At 42.3% G+C, this 18,780-nt stretch overlaps 1 protein-coding gene across 1 annotated transcript in view; it reads left to right on the plus strand.

Annotated features, from left to right (window-relative positions):
* Positions 1-18,173, plus strand: part of SAMD12 (sterile alpha motif domain containing 12) — a 163,170-nt gene extending 144,997 nt beyond the window's left edge. The window contains exon 6 of the mRNA XM_017746054.1: positions 13,218-18,173. Within this exon, the coding sequence (XP_017601543.1) occupies positions 13,218-13,240 (23 nt within the window). The 3' untranslated portion in view covers positions 13,241-18,173. The remainder of the gene's footprint in view (positions 1-13,217) is intronic.
* The last annotated feature ends 607 nt before the right edge of the window (positions 18,174-18,780 follow it).

An 18,780-nucleotide genomic window follows, 5' to 3' on the forward strand; every position in this document is an offset into this window, starting at 1 on the left:
GTCCCGGCTGCGCTGGGTGTCCAGCGAGCAGAAGAGGTTGAGATCTCAGCCGCGCCGAGCAGGGCCCGGCCCGGCCCTGCGGGGTCGCACCGCGGCCCCCAAGTTACCTGTCCGAAAGCTGGAAGCAAGAGAGCTTTCCCGGGCTTTGTTCGTTCTTAAACGTGGATCACAGCGGCGTGTCAAGCTTAAGTGGCTTTAGAAAGTTGCCGCTATTCAAACTAGCTGGTTGATTGGTTCTGTCGGGTCTAGAGGAAGCTGTAAGCACCTCTTTGCAAAAGAATCACTTCCGCGGCTGATGTAGCCCTCTTAAACTAAAAACCCAAACTATGCTAAAACATGACACTCCCATTAGGCACCCTCAAGGAGCACTGAATGTGCACAGTCTTAACAGCAGAGACCCCAAAATGCCATGAGGAATTTGCATAGGTAGGGATATTCCCAGTCTTGGCATTGTATAAAACATGTTGTTTAGCATAAGAAGCTAGAACAGACATAAAAACCTGTTTTCTAGGTGAGAAGGGTAGCTATTGGATCACCTTTTTTATATACCAGATTCAGAAGTCTTACCTTTTTACGGGTGATTTCACAGGTTATCTCCTGGTGAAATTCTTGCAACTGAATCAGAAGCAAAAAGGCTTTTTTAGAAGTTTTTTTTTTTTCTTTCTTTCTACATAAAGGCATTAGTATCTGCTAGATTGAAATCTGGGGTGGATTTGTACCAGTGGATTTAGAAGTGCTTATTGGCGTGGCCTGGTCTGTATAATTGCAATGAACAATAGTTGTATGCAATGAAGAAATACCTTTCATCTATGTCAGAAGATGTAATTTCCTGAGACATTAGAATGAATTTTTCATCTGGAATCTGGTCCCAGAGGTTAGGCAAAAGTTCTTGTTGGCAGGCAGCTCCCAATGATCACAGAGACGTCTCCAGGATGCTCCATTAAGGCCACAGATACAGTAATCTTGTGGGATTCTCTAACCAGAAAAAAACTGGAAAGTACAGGGAGACCTGAGCTGCAGCAGCATGTTGTAGTTACGCCCTAGTGAGGTGAGATCATTTCTCTTTGTAATCTCAGAATGGAAAGTAGAAGCTGAATGATAGTGTCATTAAGAAGTTGATATTTAACACATTTACAGCTCTCCCAGTTCCCATACCCTTCAGGGCCAAACTCCAGAATCCTGAAATCTGAGACTTTTCCAGAAAAAACCCCTTCATTAGTAGGGCAAACCAACTGGCTATTCCTGAGCGTCTCACACTGCTTTTCTGATAAGGCTGCTGTTCAGTTTTGCAGTCTCTGCAACATCATAGCTTCCTTTTTATATCCATTTAGCCATTTTATGTGTGCAATGTTTAAATACTGTCTCTTCAGGAACCTAGGGCATGGATCCTCCCAGCTAACCTCTTAGCCAACCTGTGCCAGCATCTACTTCTTCATGATGCACCCAGCCTGGTGCAGCCTAAGTGGGGATGAGCACCAAATACAAAATCCTTGAAGGGTGTATTGGAGGTGATGGAGAACAAGTTAAAAAATGGCTTAGCAAAAGATGATCTGGCTGTGTTTATTCTTGGGCAGTGTGTGACAGTGGCCGGGCTTGTGAAACAAATCTGACAGCGTAGCTACCTGAGCCAGGTGACAGTGAGGCCACTGGAAGATGGAGTGTGAATGCTGAGCATGTGTAACTTGCTCCTCTTCACTGGCAGTGCACAGCGCTGCCCTGTGTTTACCACAGGGCGAGGGCACATGGGCGGTTACAGCAGAGCATCTGTTCTGCTGCAAATCCAGACGCCCGTTCCCTCACAGTACTGTGTTCACAGAGGCATGCCCTTAATTACCCTAAATAGACAAATGCATGATGCAGACTGAAAATTCCAGACATATGGACATGCCAGAAGTTTTGTGTTTCTTGTGGGTGAGGCATTAGAAATGTCTTGAGGGGTTACCAAAACTTGTTGCTACCCCAGATCTGCTTTTGAATGATATGTTAGCACTTGTTTGAGATAAATGTTGAAAGACTTGTAGGTATCATCAGAGAAAATTTTCACAAGTAACTTTGAAATCAAAGTCTTGTTGACTTTAATGAGACTTTGCTGTGCAAATTACTTGGGGGTTTTTGAATATCTTGTCCATCTTCTTTCTAGCCCAAATCTGTTTTATGCTCCAGTGGCAGAAATCCTTCCTTCCTTTCTTCCTTCCTTGAAGCAAAAATTTAATTGGGATGCTTACTGTTCTGGCACTGGGAGTGAACTACCACATCCCATTACATATTTTTCCCTGACTTTGGAGGCATGAAAGTTTGTCTGCACATGAATCGTGATAAACTGTTTGGCTTGAGATAAAATGGTAGAAGTTTTCCAGTTACAAGTTCTTACCAACCTAATTTCCTACCACAGCTAAAATATGAAAGGTGTTTAATAACGAACAAGCCTTTTTTTTTTGTTTACTCAAATTTTACTTACCTATGTGAATTTCTTTCCATTTGTTCATATATTGCAAGTGGAAATGAAAAGAAATAAGTGGCAAATCGAAACAATTTGGCAGCATAGGCACAATAAATTATCCAGCTACAAAATGATACCAATTGTGCTGAGTAAATAATTCCTCTACAAAACTTTGTGGGTTTTTTGCAGGAAACAACTCATTATCTCAGTTATGTGTATGAATTTTTAAGAAGATTATTTGGTGTGTAATTTCCTTGTCAAATTCCAGTATCCAAGGCCTCAAAGGAATTTAGGGCTCTTATCCCTCACCAGAATCTGTATCATTCTTGATATCAGTAGAAATGTAAGCATTAAACATGCTAATCCTGAACATTGTGGTACCTACATTTCACATGCTAATTGGAAATTGTAACAATCAAATTAAGCATGAAGTTGCAATTCCTGTCACCTCTTGTTTGCCATTTAATTGGTGGATAACTACTCTGAGCTCATCATTCATCTTTCTTGGTAATCAGAGAAGAGAGGAGCTGCCAAGGAATCGTTTATCTAATATGACAAGTAGGTAGGTGGGTCACTCTTCGAAGGGCCCTGTCTTTCTCCACTGCATTTGGAAGAAGCCCAGATAACAGTGTAGGCTGGTTGCCTGTCTAGGATGGGTGGAATGAGTTTGTCTGTTCAGCCACCTCACAAACTTCAGAGTCAAGTGAGCTGGTGCTCTGCACAGCAAATTACTTCTCATAGCTCAGCACAGGCAGGGATGGATTCTCCCATCCCACTTCTGTCTGTGATTTGTATTTATCTGGGGTTCCAGTCTGCAATTATGTGTGGAAATACCCAGCTGGATTTAATCAGTCTATCTGCAGAAGTTAAAGTGAATAATCTCAGAAATCCACACAAGGTTTATTTATTTATATCTCTAACCTTAAAGACAAGCTTCTGGGTGGGAAAGAGATATGCTGTATGTCTTTTTTTTAATGCTGCTCCAGTTTTTGCAGAACAATTACGTATTTATTTAACTAGACAGCGAAGGGAAGTCTAGTGATCTGTGATATGGCAGATGAGGCCTTCGCCTTAACCACTGAGATGCTGCTCTGATGCATATTTCACTTTCTTGCATCCATCAGTCCATACTGGTATGTTCTGCAAGGAAGGAATCTGAATGATGAATCAAAGTCTTTCTCCCGAGTATGACATTTAGCCCCAAACCTTTCTCCTTAAAGTGTAGCAGTGCCCCTCTGTCTGACTTTTAAAGGTCAATTTCTCCCTGGTATTGAATTATTTTCTACCACCAAATACATTGGTCCTGTCCTTGATTTACACTGGGTATGCCTCTGCTACAGCACCTGAGAGCGTGCCCCAGCCCTGGGCGCTGGATGCCCAGCCTGGCCAGTGACGATGGCATGTGAGGGTGAGGATGGGGAGTGTATCATCCTCCCGGGCCTGGGCTTCCTTGGGAAGAAAAACTGGATTTGGAGGCAGACAGGACAATGAGGAGAATTCTGGCAGGTCCTGTAAACTGTCCCACAGGACATGGTTGATACCACTTAGTTTGAGCAGAGGGAGAGATTACGCGGCATTTTGCTTGGGATGGCAGCAACCGCACACAGCATCACCGCCACTGTGTAGTATGGTCTGTCACCATTTGTATACATTTCTGTGCAATCGTCTTTTCAGGAACATGTGCAGGATTCAAAAAGAGACAGAAAAATATGCAGGTGCTTTGGATAGCTTCCAAATTAAAATGATAGGAAACAGGCAAATCAGAGTAAAGCACAATTTGCAACCAATCAAAGAATCTCTGTGCTGAGCAGGAACTCCCCAAAACCCTGAATGACTGAATAGTTCATGCATTCTGAAGACTGGTTTTCTTTGTTTCATACATGTCAGGTTTTCATGACTGACTTCTTTGCTTGGCTCTGTGGTCAGTACAGCCCACATAATTTCAGTGCTTAGAACTGATGCATGACTTAAGAACTTCTTTGATGCAAACTGCCCATCCTTTGTTTATCAAGCAGTTCTGCCAAAGCAGCATTACTGGTATTTAGGGTCTCTCCTTTGGGCATACAGGCAGATACAGTCTTAGTAATCACCTAGGGGACTCTTCAAATGTGGTAACTCATTTTGATCACTGTGGTTCACTTTCCAGCTGTTTAGACAGAGACATGAAGCACTATGTGCAGAGGGCGAGCCCTCCCTGCTGCCTCGACACAGCATCTGTTGTGGGGTGCAGGAGGATCTCTGCCTCAGATGGGACCTGGCCTCACTGCAGCTTTCTCCCTGAACTTGGTCCTGCAGCTGGGAGAATGAGACCAGGGGCCTTCTATTTGATTTTATTTTTAAAACAGTAGTGGTGTATGCAACATGCTAATTGTTCTGTAGACCTTTCTGAGGATGCCTGGGAAGACTTGGTCACAAACAGATTGATGAGGCTAAAATAGTGGCTGCTTTTTTCCTGTACAACCCAGTGGCTGTGGAGGGCCATGCTGGGTTGTAACATTGATGGTCCAGCAATTTCACTTTCAGATGACAATCAGTAAAGTACAATTTTGAGAAAAAATCAGACTTTGGGCCGGATTATGAGAAGGCATCATTGGCATTCTGGAGTATGTATTCCAGAAGCTTCCTCAAATCCCCTTTCCTCAGGAGCCCCACATGGCTCTGACAGCCTGAAGCACTTCTTGCTGGAGACAGGAGACTGGACAGGCAGCACCAGTGCAGCCTTGTAACTCTGTCCTTAACTAGGAACTGTAAAATAAGGCCATGTATTCTCACTGAGGTATTTTGAAATTAAGGCCTTTTTTGGTTACATGTTTAGACACTGTGTCCATGAGAATAGCAATATTTTTTTCCAGATAGAGGTTGGACATTGTGCATTAAATGAGGTGGTGGGGCACATGCTGAACTGCAAGAATAAAGCAAGTAGCAAATGGTTCCAAAATGCTCTTTGTCTGCATTCTGTCTGTTTGGTTCTCAGAGCAGTGCAAGGGTCTTGGAGAAAACAGTGATAACACAATATGTCATACAGGTAAAGGGTATGTATTGATTCATTCCTGCAAAAAACTAAACAGAGTTGCTTGTTCAGCTAACTAAGGGGTGGGGACTGGTTTTGTAGGCTTCATGATGCATTTTTGTTTTGTTGTGTGGTAAATGTGTGTGTGCATGTGTGCAGTCTTTTAGGTGGTGTTAGTAGGTATAATTTCCCTTTTCGCTTGGTTCATCACAGAATGGAAATTTTCATTTCAGGGAATCTCACAGTGAATATCTCCCTAAAGGTGGATAGTTTTTTCTACCTATTAATCCTGCATAAGCTCTGCATGAGCTCTGCATAACCAGTGAGGGAGTTGTAGCTCCAGAGAGTTTCCAAACCCTTTTGCCATAATACTTTGATTTTTCCAGTGAACTCTTTAGTTTCATTTGAATATGTTTCTTAATTTAATGCATATTTCATTGTGGATCCTAAAGCAAGTAATAGGATGATATAATGTGGGGTGCAGGAGAACTGATAATGCACAGAATAATTCCCAAATGCTGCTGCACACTTCTGAGTGGGGTAGGCTTGAAAGTGTCCTGCAGAATCTGCAGAAGAAATGCCGATACAAGTTCCAGGTTGTGATCAGAGCAGCCACCAAACCACCAGGGACTCTGTGGTTAAGCACCTTCTGTGCATGCTGAAGATACCACTAAAGGCTATGTCTTCTTTGAGTTCACTCAGTTTGTGCAGTTCCTGGAGCTTCATTTTAAAATCCTGTCTCTCGAGGTGAAAGCAATAGATATGCAAAGGCTCACAATGCAGTGCAAATGGCTGTACAGAGCCACAGCGTGGGGAATGCCATTCATCTGTGACAACCTTTTTCACTTCCTGCAGAGCACCCCACAAGAGCTTGGGAGACCAAGAACTGATTACAAGCAGGCAGTGAGAGAGACGCATGGTAAGGCATTAAGTCAGCAATCTCATATGCATTTTCAGTTTCAGACAGCACCAGATGAGACTATCAGACACCTTAGCATCACATTCCTTTAAACCTTTGCTTGCTACAATTTGCATTTCTTGAGCAGAATGCTGCAGGACAGCCAGTTCACTGTTCACAATGATAGGTAGGTGTGCAGTAGATCAAGAGAATTCTTTGAAAGAATCCATAAGCATTAAGGAAGCAGTTGCATGTACTTTTTCAAAATATTTTAACTGTTTGTTAGTTCAAGAATAGCATCATAATCTGTTGAATGCAAGTGTTTTTCTGTTTTCTTTGAATGTTTGCAGCAGCAGGTGGGTAGTGGGATGTATGAAGCATCTTGAGTTGAGATTAATGAACCACTTTGCAAGAAGAAGGAGTGTCTCCTAGGATTTTTCCTGGTTTTTGAACCAAACTTCTAAGCTTGGGAAATTTCACAAGCTAGTTAGGCACAGGCATAAAAAGGACATAATCTCTTGGGACAGATTTTTGTCCCGAGGTTTTCAGATTCCACTATAAAATCAAGTTCAGAAGATGTAAAAGGCTTTTAAGATATTTTTCAGAACAAGGCTAGAGTGTGAACTCAGGCCCTTTAGAGGGTTGTCCACCAAGAACTCTGATTTTTGATGGAAAGGGCAAAGAACCAAAATTCCTGCATAAATCATCTGTACACAGAATCAATACATGTCCTCATTTTGTTTAACCTAGTAAAGTTGCTGAGAGATTTTCTTTGGTAAGGAAGCTGGGGCTGTGTGTGACTCATGAAGACACTCTTGGCTAATCTGACTATTTGAGGGCTTTGAATAGCTTAGCAAAACACATTTTGGACAACTACATTTTCAACCCATTCTGTGTGAACCAACTGTGTTCCACACAGCAGCTGCAATAACCTCTGACTAATTGTCTTTTCGGAAGGTTACCTGCTGAGAGCATCTGCCACGACATCCATTCTCCCAGAAATGTTTCATCTCAAAATTGCCTGATGCAGGCTGGAGAGCCCAGCATTGCAGGAAAGAAGGGAGTTATCTCTTGAGGGAGAACATAGAGGATGGGATTTGCCTGACCTTGTTGAATGTTCATCATCTGTCTTGAAGCTCTGAGCATCCTGTCTAAACTGCCTTTGGATGCCACCCTGAAGCCTTCCTTGAGATGAGATGTGCCATTGATCCGGACAGCACATCTGGGATGAGCCAGGATCCCACATACCCCCGTACTTGCTGGGGCTGGTCGTGTCCTCCACACAGCGCCTGCCCAGCGCTGTGCCCGAGTGGGCTGTGGCACGCTGTGTTCCAGCTGCCCCTCAAAGCTCTTGTCTGGGCCTGGGACACTTAGAGAGCAGCACAGCAATACATAAATAACACCAAGGAGTTTATTGCATGTAACGTCATCCTCTTCCCTAGATCTCATGCGGGAGTATTTATTCAGGAGAGTATTTATGGTGATGGTATCAACAGATATTAAAACTCTATCCAGGAGGATTAAGAGTACCTGCTTATGGGAGCGAGTTGTCCAGAAGTAGAAAAAGAAACCTTGAATTTATCCTTGCAGAAATAGCAATTAATGTGTCAGCTGCTCGTTGTTTTAAAGACTCTGCTCTTGGAATCTTGTGATGGTACATCAATGTCCCTGACCATTTCAACAAAAAATGTCTTGTTTCATGGTTGGGTTTTATAGTTCATGACAAATATGTCCTACCTGTCCCCTAAAAAAGTAGGTGTGAAGAGAAAACAACATTTAATTCTATGTATTTTTGGCTTTTATAGTTATTTTGCATGGACTCATTAAAGAATATTAAGTACTTGGGATTAGGATTACTGTGTTAGATGCTCTAGGTGTTGTGCTCATAGACCTACCTTTTCTGTCAAGCTACTCCAAAACCAAAATCTTGGTTTCCTGCTTGGCAACAAAATAAAAAAATCGAAGTAAGAAGAGACTTCCTTCCCTTCCCCCTTGGTATTTTTCCACCATATTGACAACTGCATTTGACAAACAACATTAAATTATCTTCAATACTGTATCAGGTACCAGTTCTTAGTAATGAGGGGAAAATCAGACAAGTCAGACTAAGACATGATTGGTTGGGAATCAAAACAAAATTGGCAGCTTTATCAAAAAGCATCCACATCTCTGTATTCTCTCGGCTGCTGGGTTTTGCATTCAGTCCATAGATTTATGTGTCACTGTTTAACACAGGCTGCTGGGCTGTGGCACTGTCTCTGTGCAGCCCTGAGGCTTGACTTGCAGCCTGTGCTGTGCTCCGATGAGAGGAGGGGTCAGTGGGTGGATGGGGCTGACTGCGGGGGCGGTGCTTTGCCACCCCCTCCGTGCTGGCTCCAGCTGGCTCCACACATGCAATTGTTTGAGGTAACCTCGGATCTCTGGCATTGTTGACTCTGGTTATCAGTGACCTGTTACGTAATGAGGATATGCAGCAATAGCTGCATTTATGTACAGGTTAAAAGAACCAGTGCTGTTTTCCACCCAGAGCAGGAGTGGGATGGCTTTGTGATAGAGTGAAACCAAATGCTGGTACAACTTCATTTGAAAAGTACTGAGGTGAATGGTTCCTGTCCCTGCCAAGACTGCCCCATGGCAGCACTTCCCAGCCCCTGCCAATCCTCCTTCCACCACAGTGACTGACTGGGATCAGCAGCTCCCCAAGAAGGTACTTTGTTTTTACATGAACTTCATGAGCCTTACAGAGACACCTCATTCTCTCACACCTCAGTGTTAATAATAATTCAATGAACAATAAAGAAAAGGGTAAATCTATGAATGGGCTGCCAGGCATTTTCTTTTATCAGTGTCCAAAATTCTTCAAAGGTAGTGGTATCTGTTGGGGACCCCAGAGCTGGAGATACACACACCATCTGGAGTACAGTGTCCAGCTGTGGAGTCCCCAGTACAAGAAAGAATGGACCTGTTGGAATGAGTCCAGAGGAGAACCACTAAGTTGATCAGGGGGCTGAAACACCTTCCCATGAAGACAGGCTGAGCTGGGTCTGTTCAGCCTGGAAAAGAAGAGGCTCCAGGGAGACCTTATAACACCTTCCAGTACCTTAAAGGGGGGTACAGTGAGGCTAGAGAGGGACTTTTCACAATGGTGTGACAGGACAAGGAGCCTTAAACTGAAAAGAGCAGGTTTAGATCAGATATTAGGGAGATGTTCTGTACTGTGAGGGTGGTGAGGCACTGGCACAGGTTGCCCAGAGAAGCTGTGGATACCCCATCCCTGGCAGTGGCCAAGGCCACGGTGGATGGGGCTCTGAGTAACCTGGTCTAGTGGAAAGTTCCCTGCCCACGCAGGAGAGTTGGAACCAGATGATATTTAAGGTTCCTCCCAACCCCAATCATTCAACAGTTATATGAACTCTAATTAGTTAATAGCAAGATGCAACAAGTTTGCAATAATGTACAGCATATTACAATGTCTCAAGTGACATGAGATGCGTGAAGTGAGATACCTGTGGCCTTTCTAACACAGGAAAAATATTACTAAATATAGCTGAATGCAATTTTTCACAGACTCCAAGGAACAGATGGTAGATGGATATTTGGAAGTAGGCATTTTTCATTATAATTCTATGTTTGAAATGTGCTGATTTTAGAAATACAGTATAAAATTAGTTCCAGGAGAGTAAACCTAGTAAAGATAATAGATGCTTGTTTTCTTTATCAGAATCCCTCAATTACGGAATTGTGACAAATAGGTAATACCTCTAGGTTGAGTTGAATTAACATGTGTTTAAAATGAATGTAAAATATGTCCCTTTCTCAGTTAGACAAAAATCACACAGCACAGATACTCAAAAACTGAAATAAATCTCCGGCTTTGAAATTATAGTTGTCTTTCTACATCAGCTTCTTGAAAATGTCATGTGAGATTAGATCTGTTCATTGTTGTTTTGGTTAGCATACACACCCCCTGCAAAGGGCTGTCTTTGTTTCAAGAGCTTACTGTCTCAGGAAAGGTTTTCAAAGACAGCTGCTCATTTGTGATACCTTTTACAAAGATCTTTACTTTCAGAAAACACTGGATATGTACTGTTACAAAACCAGGGTCCTTAGAGGAGCCTCTAGCTGGGCATGAAAATTTATGCAGGTAATGAGGAAGAATAGATGCTTCTAAAACCCTGTCCTCAAAAGACAAAGTGAGAACAGAACAGGCTAGATGACCACTAAATCCTCAGTTTGCTTGCTCTAAATGCAGAGCTTGACAGAACTACTGCTGTCCCTTTGCTCAGTGTTGCTAGTTGTATTCAGACACCTCTGCAATGTGCCCTGTATGGCTCGAAGTGGCTGTGCTCCTTCTGCAGTGTGGATGGAGCTCAGGTTGGGATCAGTTCCATTTCTCCTTGTTCATGGGTTTCTGTCTGAAGGGCCAGCTGGCTCATTTCAAACTTAAGTACAAGTACAAGCTAATGACTGAGACAATGGGGATGATTGGGGAATTTCAGCATAAGTGCAGTCCTGAGACCTGACCTGATGTAATTAGCCAGTGTACCATTTTATTTTAGCCCCCCAATTCTGTGGCTAGGCAAGGTATTTTCCATTGCTTGGGAGAGCTTTTCAGACTTTCCCTTCTTTGCAGCAGATGAGCTCAAAGAAAGTCCTGTTTCTCCTTTGTGGGACAGGCCCGTCTCTGTTGGTGCTACACAGATGGGAGACATCCTCTAGTTCACTTGAAATCAAACACTTTTGAGATACGTACATGTTTACTGCTCTCCAATTTTAAAACCTCCCCATAGATTTTCCCTTTGTCTTCAAAATTGCTTGATGTCACCACTGCTTTCTTTTGTGTCTTGGGGGATGTAGTCAGTTATCTGTCTAGACCAGCTGTCTGTCTAGACCAAAGCCTTCCTGTATGTTCTTCCATGGAGTGAAACCGGTTGCTGGGTCCCAAATGTGCATCTTTCTCAGGCCACTACTGATGTGGGTATCTCGTGTAGTAGATGACAGTAGGTGGTGTTTGGAACGTTGCCCTAGAGAACCTGGAGGATAAAAGCAAAGCAGCTATAAAAACAGAAATCAAGAGTAGCACCATAATCTGGTATATATGCCCACATAAGGAGGGAAATAATTAAGGAAAATGGTTTTTACTGTTCCTCTATTTCGTAAGGCGTATTTATACTCAGGGGTCAAGTGGTCATGGCGGGGAGTGGGTGGTTTTTTTAGTCTTGTGCAATACTTACTGATTTATCATCCCATCCTTTCTCTGCTCAGTCAGACCTTCATGTCCATTGCTACAAAAGCTTGCAGTTGGGAGAGGCAAATACGGGCGAAGTGACAGCTTGGCAGAGGCAGTCAGCCCACACCCCACAGAAATCCACTCTCAGCCTGAGTTTCAGCTGATGTGAATGCTGGCTTGGCAGCAGAATCAGTGTCCTGTTAGCTTCACAGTTAGGAATCTGGCCCCAAAACCCCAACAATCCAGCTCTTCCCGCACATACAGATACATGCATTCATGCTGGAAAGGGTGCGAAGTCCATTCTGATGAGTCCCATCCCAGCACTGCCCTGGTCAGAGATCTGGTCTGTAAAACTGGTGATGGGTGAGGGCTGTGTGATAAACAAAGCTGCATCCCAAAACATTTTAGTGGTGGCCTTGGCAGTGCTGGGTTAACACTTGGACTCAATGATCATAAAGGTCTTTTCCAACCTAAATGATTCTATCATTCCATGGAATAACATGGTGAACTTGTCTCTGCATGGCTCCTCAGCCCCAGAAGCCTGAGCCTCTGATGGGTTTACAAGCATTTGTTTGCTACACACTGAATTAACAACTGAATGTGCTTCAGCATGAGCAGTTCTGCACAGGCACTCGTCTCCTGTTTAGAAAGGCAGAACAAGGAGCACAAATCCCCATCAGAAAATGTACAAGCTAAAAAATATTTAGGTTGCAAGAGGCTTCAGGAGATGGTTCCAGTAAACTATTCTCAAAGCAAGGCCAAATCAGGCTGTGTGGGGACTCATCTGGTTGAGTTGCAGATATTGCTGTAGGTGCCTGGCCAGGCAGCCTGGTCCAAGATGTGACCACCCTCACTCAGAAGATTTTTTTCCTTGCATCTGACTGGAATATCTCTTGTTGCTCCTTGTGTCCATTGCCTCTTGTCCTTTTGCTGTGCTTCTCAAAGAAACGTTTGGCTGAAGGGGAGGAGAAGTTGCAAGTAACTTCCACATTCTCTTCCTTCATATTGTGATGACTGTACACCTCTGCAAGGGCTTTCAGGCACAGAACAGCAGCCACCAACACTGAGTGTGCTGTACTGCTTAGCAGGGAAAAGAGAAACTCTGCAGCCTCCTCATTATTTTATGGGGTCTGAAGGGGGGAAGGATATGGGTGAGCTGTTTTCTTATCTTCTGGGCACCAGTAGCCAGTTCTTATGATCTTCACCAGCAGAAAGGGTGCAGGAACATCAAATAGTACTTGGGCATTTGACAGAGCCTTTCCAGCCTTTGGCTATCAAGCCTTCAGTAGTTAATGCAAATCCAACCAAACAGAAGAGCCCTGCTCTCTGGGACTCAGACTACAGGAAGAATAAGCAGTGCTTTCACATGAGGCAATAAAATTCAAGTAGGATTTGTTAAATCATGCAAATGATTGCTGGTCTGCACTTTATATTTATCTAAGGAATTGATTAAGCACTGAGCTTTTTGGTTGGTGAGTAAAGTTGATTAAAAAAAGTACAAGGGTCCCACTATATATTCTAGGAGTACATTTACTAAGCTCAAACCTGACTTTTTAAATTTTAGTTAAATGCATGATAATTCCTTTGCTGTGTTCTATACTCACAGTCTGGTTTTGGATTTCTGTTTTGTTTCTTACAGCCCCAGCGGAGAGCTCTCCATAAACATTTCCAGCCTCTAAAGCTGCTGTCCTGCCACTTGATATGAAAGTGAACTTTCCTTCATGAAAAAAACACAATAAATGGCGCTGCCAGAAGATGGCTGTGGAGGATGGAAGACAAACTTGAAGTAAAATCAGCCCACTCAGCTGATACATTCTGGGGAGACCTGGTTTGCTGTGGAGTAAATATGTGGTGCAAAACATCCAGTGCTAATTTGTTGAAAATGGTCATTGACAGACCTTTAGCTGGAAAATTTCTTCCAGTCTTCATCACTGTGCATAACTTCTGAGTTCCCTTTAGGGGACTGTCTATGCCCTTCACTAGAAGTCCTGTTTTAGCATGGCAACTACTGGATTCTTTTATTATGTATGCAGATGGCATGATGTTTTAGGAAAAACTTATAACAATTGTCCAATCTCAGTGGATATGTTCACAATATTACACCCTGATAGGAATGTAAATGTCTTGTATGTGTTAGTTTTGCAGTCTAATGGCATTCTGTTAAACAATATCAGCACTTCATATGTGCTTTTCTCACAGAACTAGCACAGTCCATATATATATATAATGGTCTTTTTTTAAAATACTGAGGATATGTTTCAGTGTTTGTGCTGAGACTGCATCCAAACTGAAGCCCAGTACTAGCATCCCTTCCCTGATTCACAGTAGGTTGTGTAGATAGATTTGCACGTGGCAGAGATGTGACTTCTTTTATGTGACTTCAAGAACAGCTGTCACAGAGGTAGCCAAGAACAGGGTAGGTTGAATGAGCTGTAGGACACTGTGTCTGCTCTCCCTCTCACCCACCAAATATCAACAGTTCTCGTTTCTGGTGTGCCAGTGTGTTTTCTAACTCAGCAAGGGAGAGGCAAGGGAGAGAGCCTTTCTCAGATGTGTGTGTGACCCTGGGTTTGGTCTGCAATAAAACCACAATAAACTGGAAGAATTCAGGTTCTTTATGCTGGCCACCACTTATGTTTTGGGCAGGGCTGGGAAATTGTAGTCCAAACCAAACTCTCTAAAAAGGTAAAGTGTAAGACTATACTTCTAAGGAGTGAGACACTCCCTTTGGAGACAGCAGATTTCTTCATTAACTTTTTCCGCTTTCTACTCAAAACAGTATTTTGGTAGGAACTGGAAATAAGTAAATGGTTCCAATAAGCCTTTCAATATACTGTAGCAGGCTCAAGACTGTTGCATTCAATCTGAACGTTGTTTTTTGTTCAGTCTCTGAATGGCTGACCTCATCACTGGTTGTATCACAGCTGGCTGTGGTACTGTTTCTTCGATGGGGACTCAGTGGAATTAGTGTCTGTCCCTTACATCAGGACCTTCTGGCACACTCTTTATAATGAACTGATGTCATCAACATACTGAGGGGGCTTACCTCTGTTGTTCCTTCTTTCTTCAAAATCAAAGGTAGCTTTTTGTGTACTTAAAGACTGTCACTCTCTCCAACCTGATAAACAGGTACTGTAGAGTTGCTGTTAGCATTTATTCCAAACTCTGGGTGAGACAATGTTGTGTGAAGATGCAGTAATGGAGAGAATGTGCAGCTAGAGTAAGTCAAAGGCACCTTTCTGGAGGAAGCTCCTCTGTTATAATTCTTAAAAACTATTGTGCAGTTCATTGCTAGAGAATGGAAGGTCAACCACTGAGGGTGCCTGTACAACAAACAGATAATTATCTTCAGGGTTTCATTTTTTTCAGATGGTTATGGGCTTAGGTTTCAGATTTCCACCCATCTCAGATTCAGCATAGTGGATACTTCTGTAGTATTCAGTCCAAAAGCAAATTATTTTTACTGGTGACCAAGATTTTCAGAAGTTGCTAGTGATTTTTAATGGTTTGGGTCTTTCAATGGATTCTCAAATGGAGCTCCCAAGAATTACAGAGCAGTAAGCTCCTACATTCTCTTTCTGAAAATCCTGCTCCCTAATTTCAAATTAATTGATGTAAAAATTCTCCTTAAAACATAAGGATTTTTGCCAATTGCAACATTTGCACTTTTTAGAGCTTTTCATAGGGTTGCAGGTTGGAATCTGATACCAATAGAGCCGGCCATGTGCATGGCACAGGTCCACTGTAAGCTTCAGCAAATTTTACAGCTCTTTCTGCTACAGGTTTTAAAAATGCATTCTGACAATTGACATCAATTTCATGTGGGTAAAGCAATGAAAAACAAAATACTTTGATTGATATGTTAAATTAAAAGGAGACTGCTATACTTCTACAATATGAGTTCTCTTATTTTACTACCCAGTGAAAAAATCCAGAATAATTTGAATTATAAAAGAAGAGTTTATCAGAGAGTGTTATCTTAAAAGGGTGTGTGAGAAGAAGTTGCATTAGGCAGAGAGCCACTAGAAGCTTTTTTTGTATCAATGTTAGTTTTGAACATCTTCCAGTATATGGGCATGAATTTAGATGTGTGCACTTCTCCTGTTAAAACAGTTTGTTTTAAAAGCTTCCCAGGATTTTAGCTATGGCGACCTAGAAAAGCAGTGTTATAGGCCCTGAGAAATGTGAAAATCAAGTCCAGACCCTTGAGTAGCCAGACTCCAAGAGAAGTCTGCTGTAGGTGCCTACTGGACAAACCTCCCTTGAAGCTGGTGTAGGTCTCCATCCTGCAGCCAGCCTATGCATGTGGATCACTGCAAGCATAGCTCCCCCGAGCCCCGTGACACTTCTCACGTGTGTAACTGTCTGCCAGAGCCATAAGGAAATAACTGTACTTTTTGGCTTGTATTTAACTATTCATTGTGTTTGGGTTTTTTTAATCACTGTTATTCTCCCAAAGTAGGCCATGCTTCCTCAGGGATATTTATGAAATTGTTCTACATCTCCTGAACAACTATCTGGATCCCAGCGTATTCTTCTGAAAACTTTTTAATATAAATAAACATGTGGGAGAGATTTTTGTTGTTATGAATGGGGGCAGGTACTGTGTTCTCGGAAAGGCTGTTGAGTGCAGACAATCAAGTCTATTGCATTTTTTATGTCGAACACCTTATTAATAGCAGACATATCCGCTTTTGCCTGGGTCGCAGGAACAGTTCAGGGGAAAGAATGCTTTATCTCTAGTCAATAAATCATTTATGTCGAGAGTGCCAAAGACCAAGTCAACATGAAAGGGAGCAAATAAGTTATTCCGGCAAAGGAAGTGAATTGAAATATGCTCAGAGCCATTAGTTCAGTGTAAAAGAGTGGAAGACTAATGCTATTTTCATAAAGCAGCCATTATCAGCCTGTGGAGATAGATAAATTCATAAAGGCCATGCTGCTGTTACACTGATCACCAGTTACTATCTCTGAGACGAGGCAGGGTTGTGACCAGGACCCTGTTCCCTGTGCAGACCTGCAGCCTTCCTCCCACCGTGGAGCCTCCCCCTGCCTCCACACTCACCTGGTTTCTCTGTGTCCAGGTTGCAGCATCGAACTCCACTCAGAGTCCCTGTCAGAAACTCAGCCATTCCAAGTGCTTCACACCATGAGAAGTCCTTCACTAGAAGCCTGAAGGAATTGCTCACCCCACAGAGCACGCTGCAGCTGAGAGCATCCTTTGCACTGTTTTGTTCCTCATTTTTTTTCCATCTGTGTGGCTTTCTGTGCCTGAACACCCACCATTTATTCTATTGAGGGCAAGGCAGCCTTCCAGGAGGGGAGTTTGAAAAAGCTCTTTGAGCTCTTTGGTTTTGCTTTTACGGGCAGCACAAATGTCATTGAGGAAATGAAACCATTAAGAATTACAAAATTCTGGGTTTGCCTTGAGTTTTCAGAAGACCTCATGCCAGATCCCAGCAGACTTACATTGGCACTACTCTGTTGCAGTCTCCAGAGATGTGTTGATTAGTGCCAGCCAGGGAGCCAGCATTGAGGTGGGGTTTTGTGTCATCACTAAAATGAACATCCCTCCACCTGCCATGAAGCCAAAAGATCTGCATTATTAAAAATAAAGCAAAGTAAAACCCTGCATCTTTCACACTGGTCCCCTTCAAGAGTTACCATCTCTGCCATCAGAATCTCCTTGAACAGCTCTGCTGCAGGACTGCAATTGACCCTGGTATATATAGGCTGTCAATAAGATTTTAATTTAAAAAGAGAAGGTCCTTTGGTATAATTAAAATTGATGGGTGAGGGGAAAATATTACCAGCATTACCTGCAACCTCCTATAGTAAAATTCAGAAAAGTAATCTGGAGTGCAAAAAAACCTACCAACATAATGTATGGGTGATTAGGCAGGCTCATGAGGATAAATCAGCAAGTAAGAAAAGTAGATGCTTAATGAAGGAAGCCAAAAATGCATGGGAAGTCAGTAGCAAATAGGTTAGGTTACACCAAAGACTTTACATATATCCTAATAAATACTGTCATAGCAAAGCTAAGTGTGATGTTAGACAGGCCCAGCACAGAGATTGCTCACACTACATTGGAAACCCAACAAATAGTCTTGTTTTGTATTTGATAGCAGTGGAAGGAGAGAGTCAGATTACACATTAAAATGTAATTCCTCCTACTCCATCAGTAATTACAAGTAATATTAAGCAGTAACTCTCCAAACATAATTTTAAATTTGTAGAACCATTAACTGAATCCAAAAGTGAAGGAAAAACTTGCCTAGGACTCCTCAGAACCAGAAAGCATAAAGGAAGCTTCAAATGACACCAAACCCACAATAATTCCAAAGAAGGAGTTGTTTGATCCAGAAAACTATAGGCTCATTGGCTTCCGATCAGTCTTAGGCAAAATCATGGAAAAGTTTATATGGTGTAATCATTAGAGCTATTAAAAATTGATAAATCCCTCCAAATTATTTTTATAAAACTGTATCATGCCAAATAAACTTGCTATTATTTTTGTGATATCAAAGGATTGTTAAGAAGCTCTGCTAGCATACTATACTCAGCCTCCTATAGAGCATTTGAATCTGATAAAGAACAAAATAGCACAATGCAAAATCAATATTGCCTATATTAAGTGGATTAAAACTGGTTACAGGCTAGATCACAAAAAATATCTGTAAATATGAATTATTCTCAGTGAGACTATTTCTGATTAGCTCCTCCCAAGGCATGCTCTATTTTCATTATACCCCCCCCAGAGAAAGAGAAAATTACTGTTGGCAACAGCCAGAGATGACAAAAACAGGGGGAATAAATAATGATCTGAGTAGGTCAGTGGTGAAGAATAACCTGGAGGACAGAAAAGTTAAAAATCCAGGAGAGATGGCAGCAAATCCAAATTAGAAGCATGGGGAATATGTCTGCAATAATACAGAGTCATAAATTATCCGTTCAGCATCAGCCCCAGAGATGCTCTTGCTAGCTGGGATGTAGGACCTGGCAATACTGATGCCATTCCAGTCTGTTTGGTCACTGTCAGTCTTTCAAAAAGGGTATCGACAACTTGGAAAGATTATTTTCAATAGTTCCCAGTGTCATTCAAGGGCAGGAAAACAGGTCTTATTATAGTGTCAGACTAATGAAGCTCAAGCTATTAATCCATCAGAGGCAATTTGAAGAGGTGACTTGATCTCCGTCTG

Source organism: Corvus brachyrhynchos, unplaced genomic scaffold (assembly GCF_000691975.1).
Source record: "Corvus brachyrhynchos isolate BGI_N302 unplaced genomic scaffold, ASM69197v1 scaffold28, whole genome shotgun sequence".
Classification (NCBI taxonomy): Eukaryota; Metazoa; Chordata; class Aves; order Passeriformes; family Corvidae; genus Corvus; species Corvus brachyrhynchos.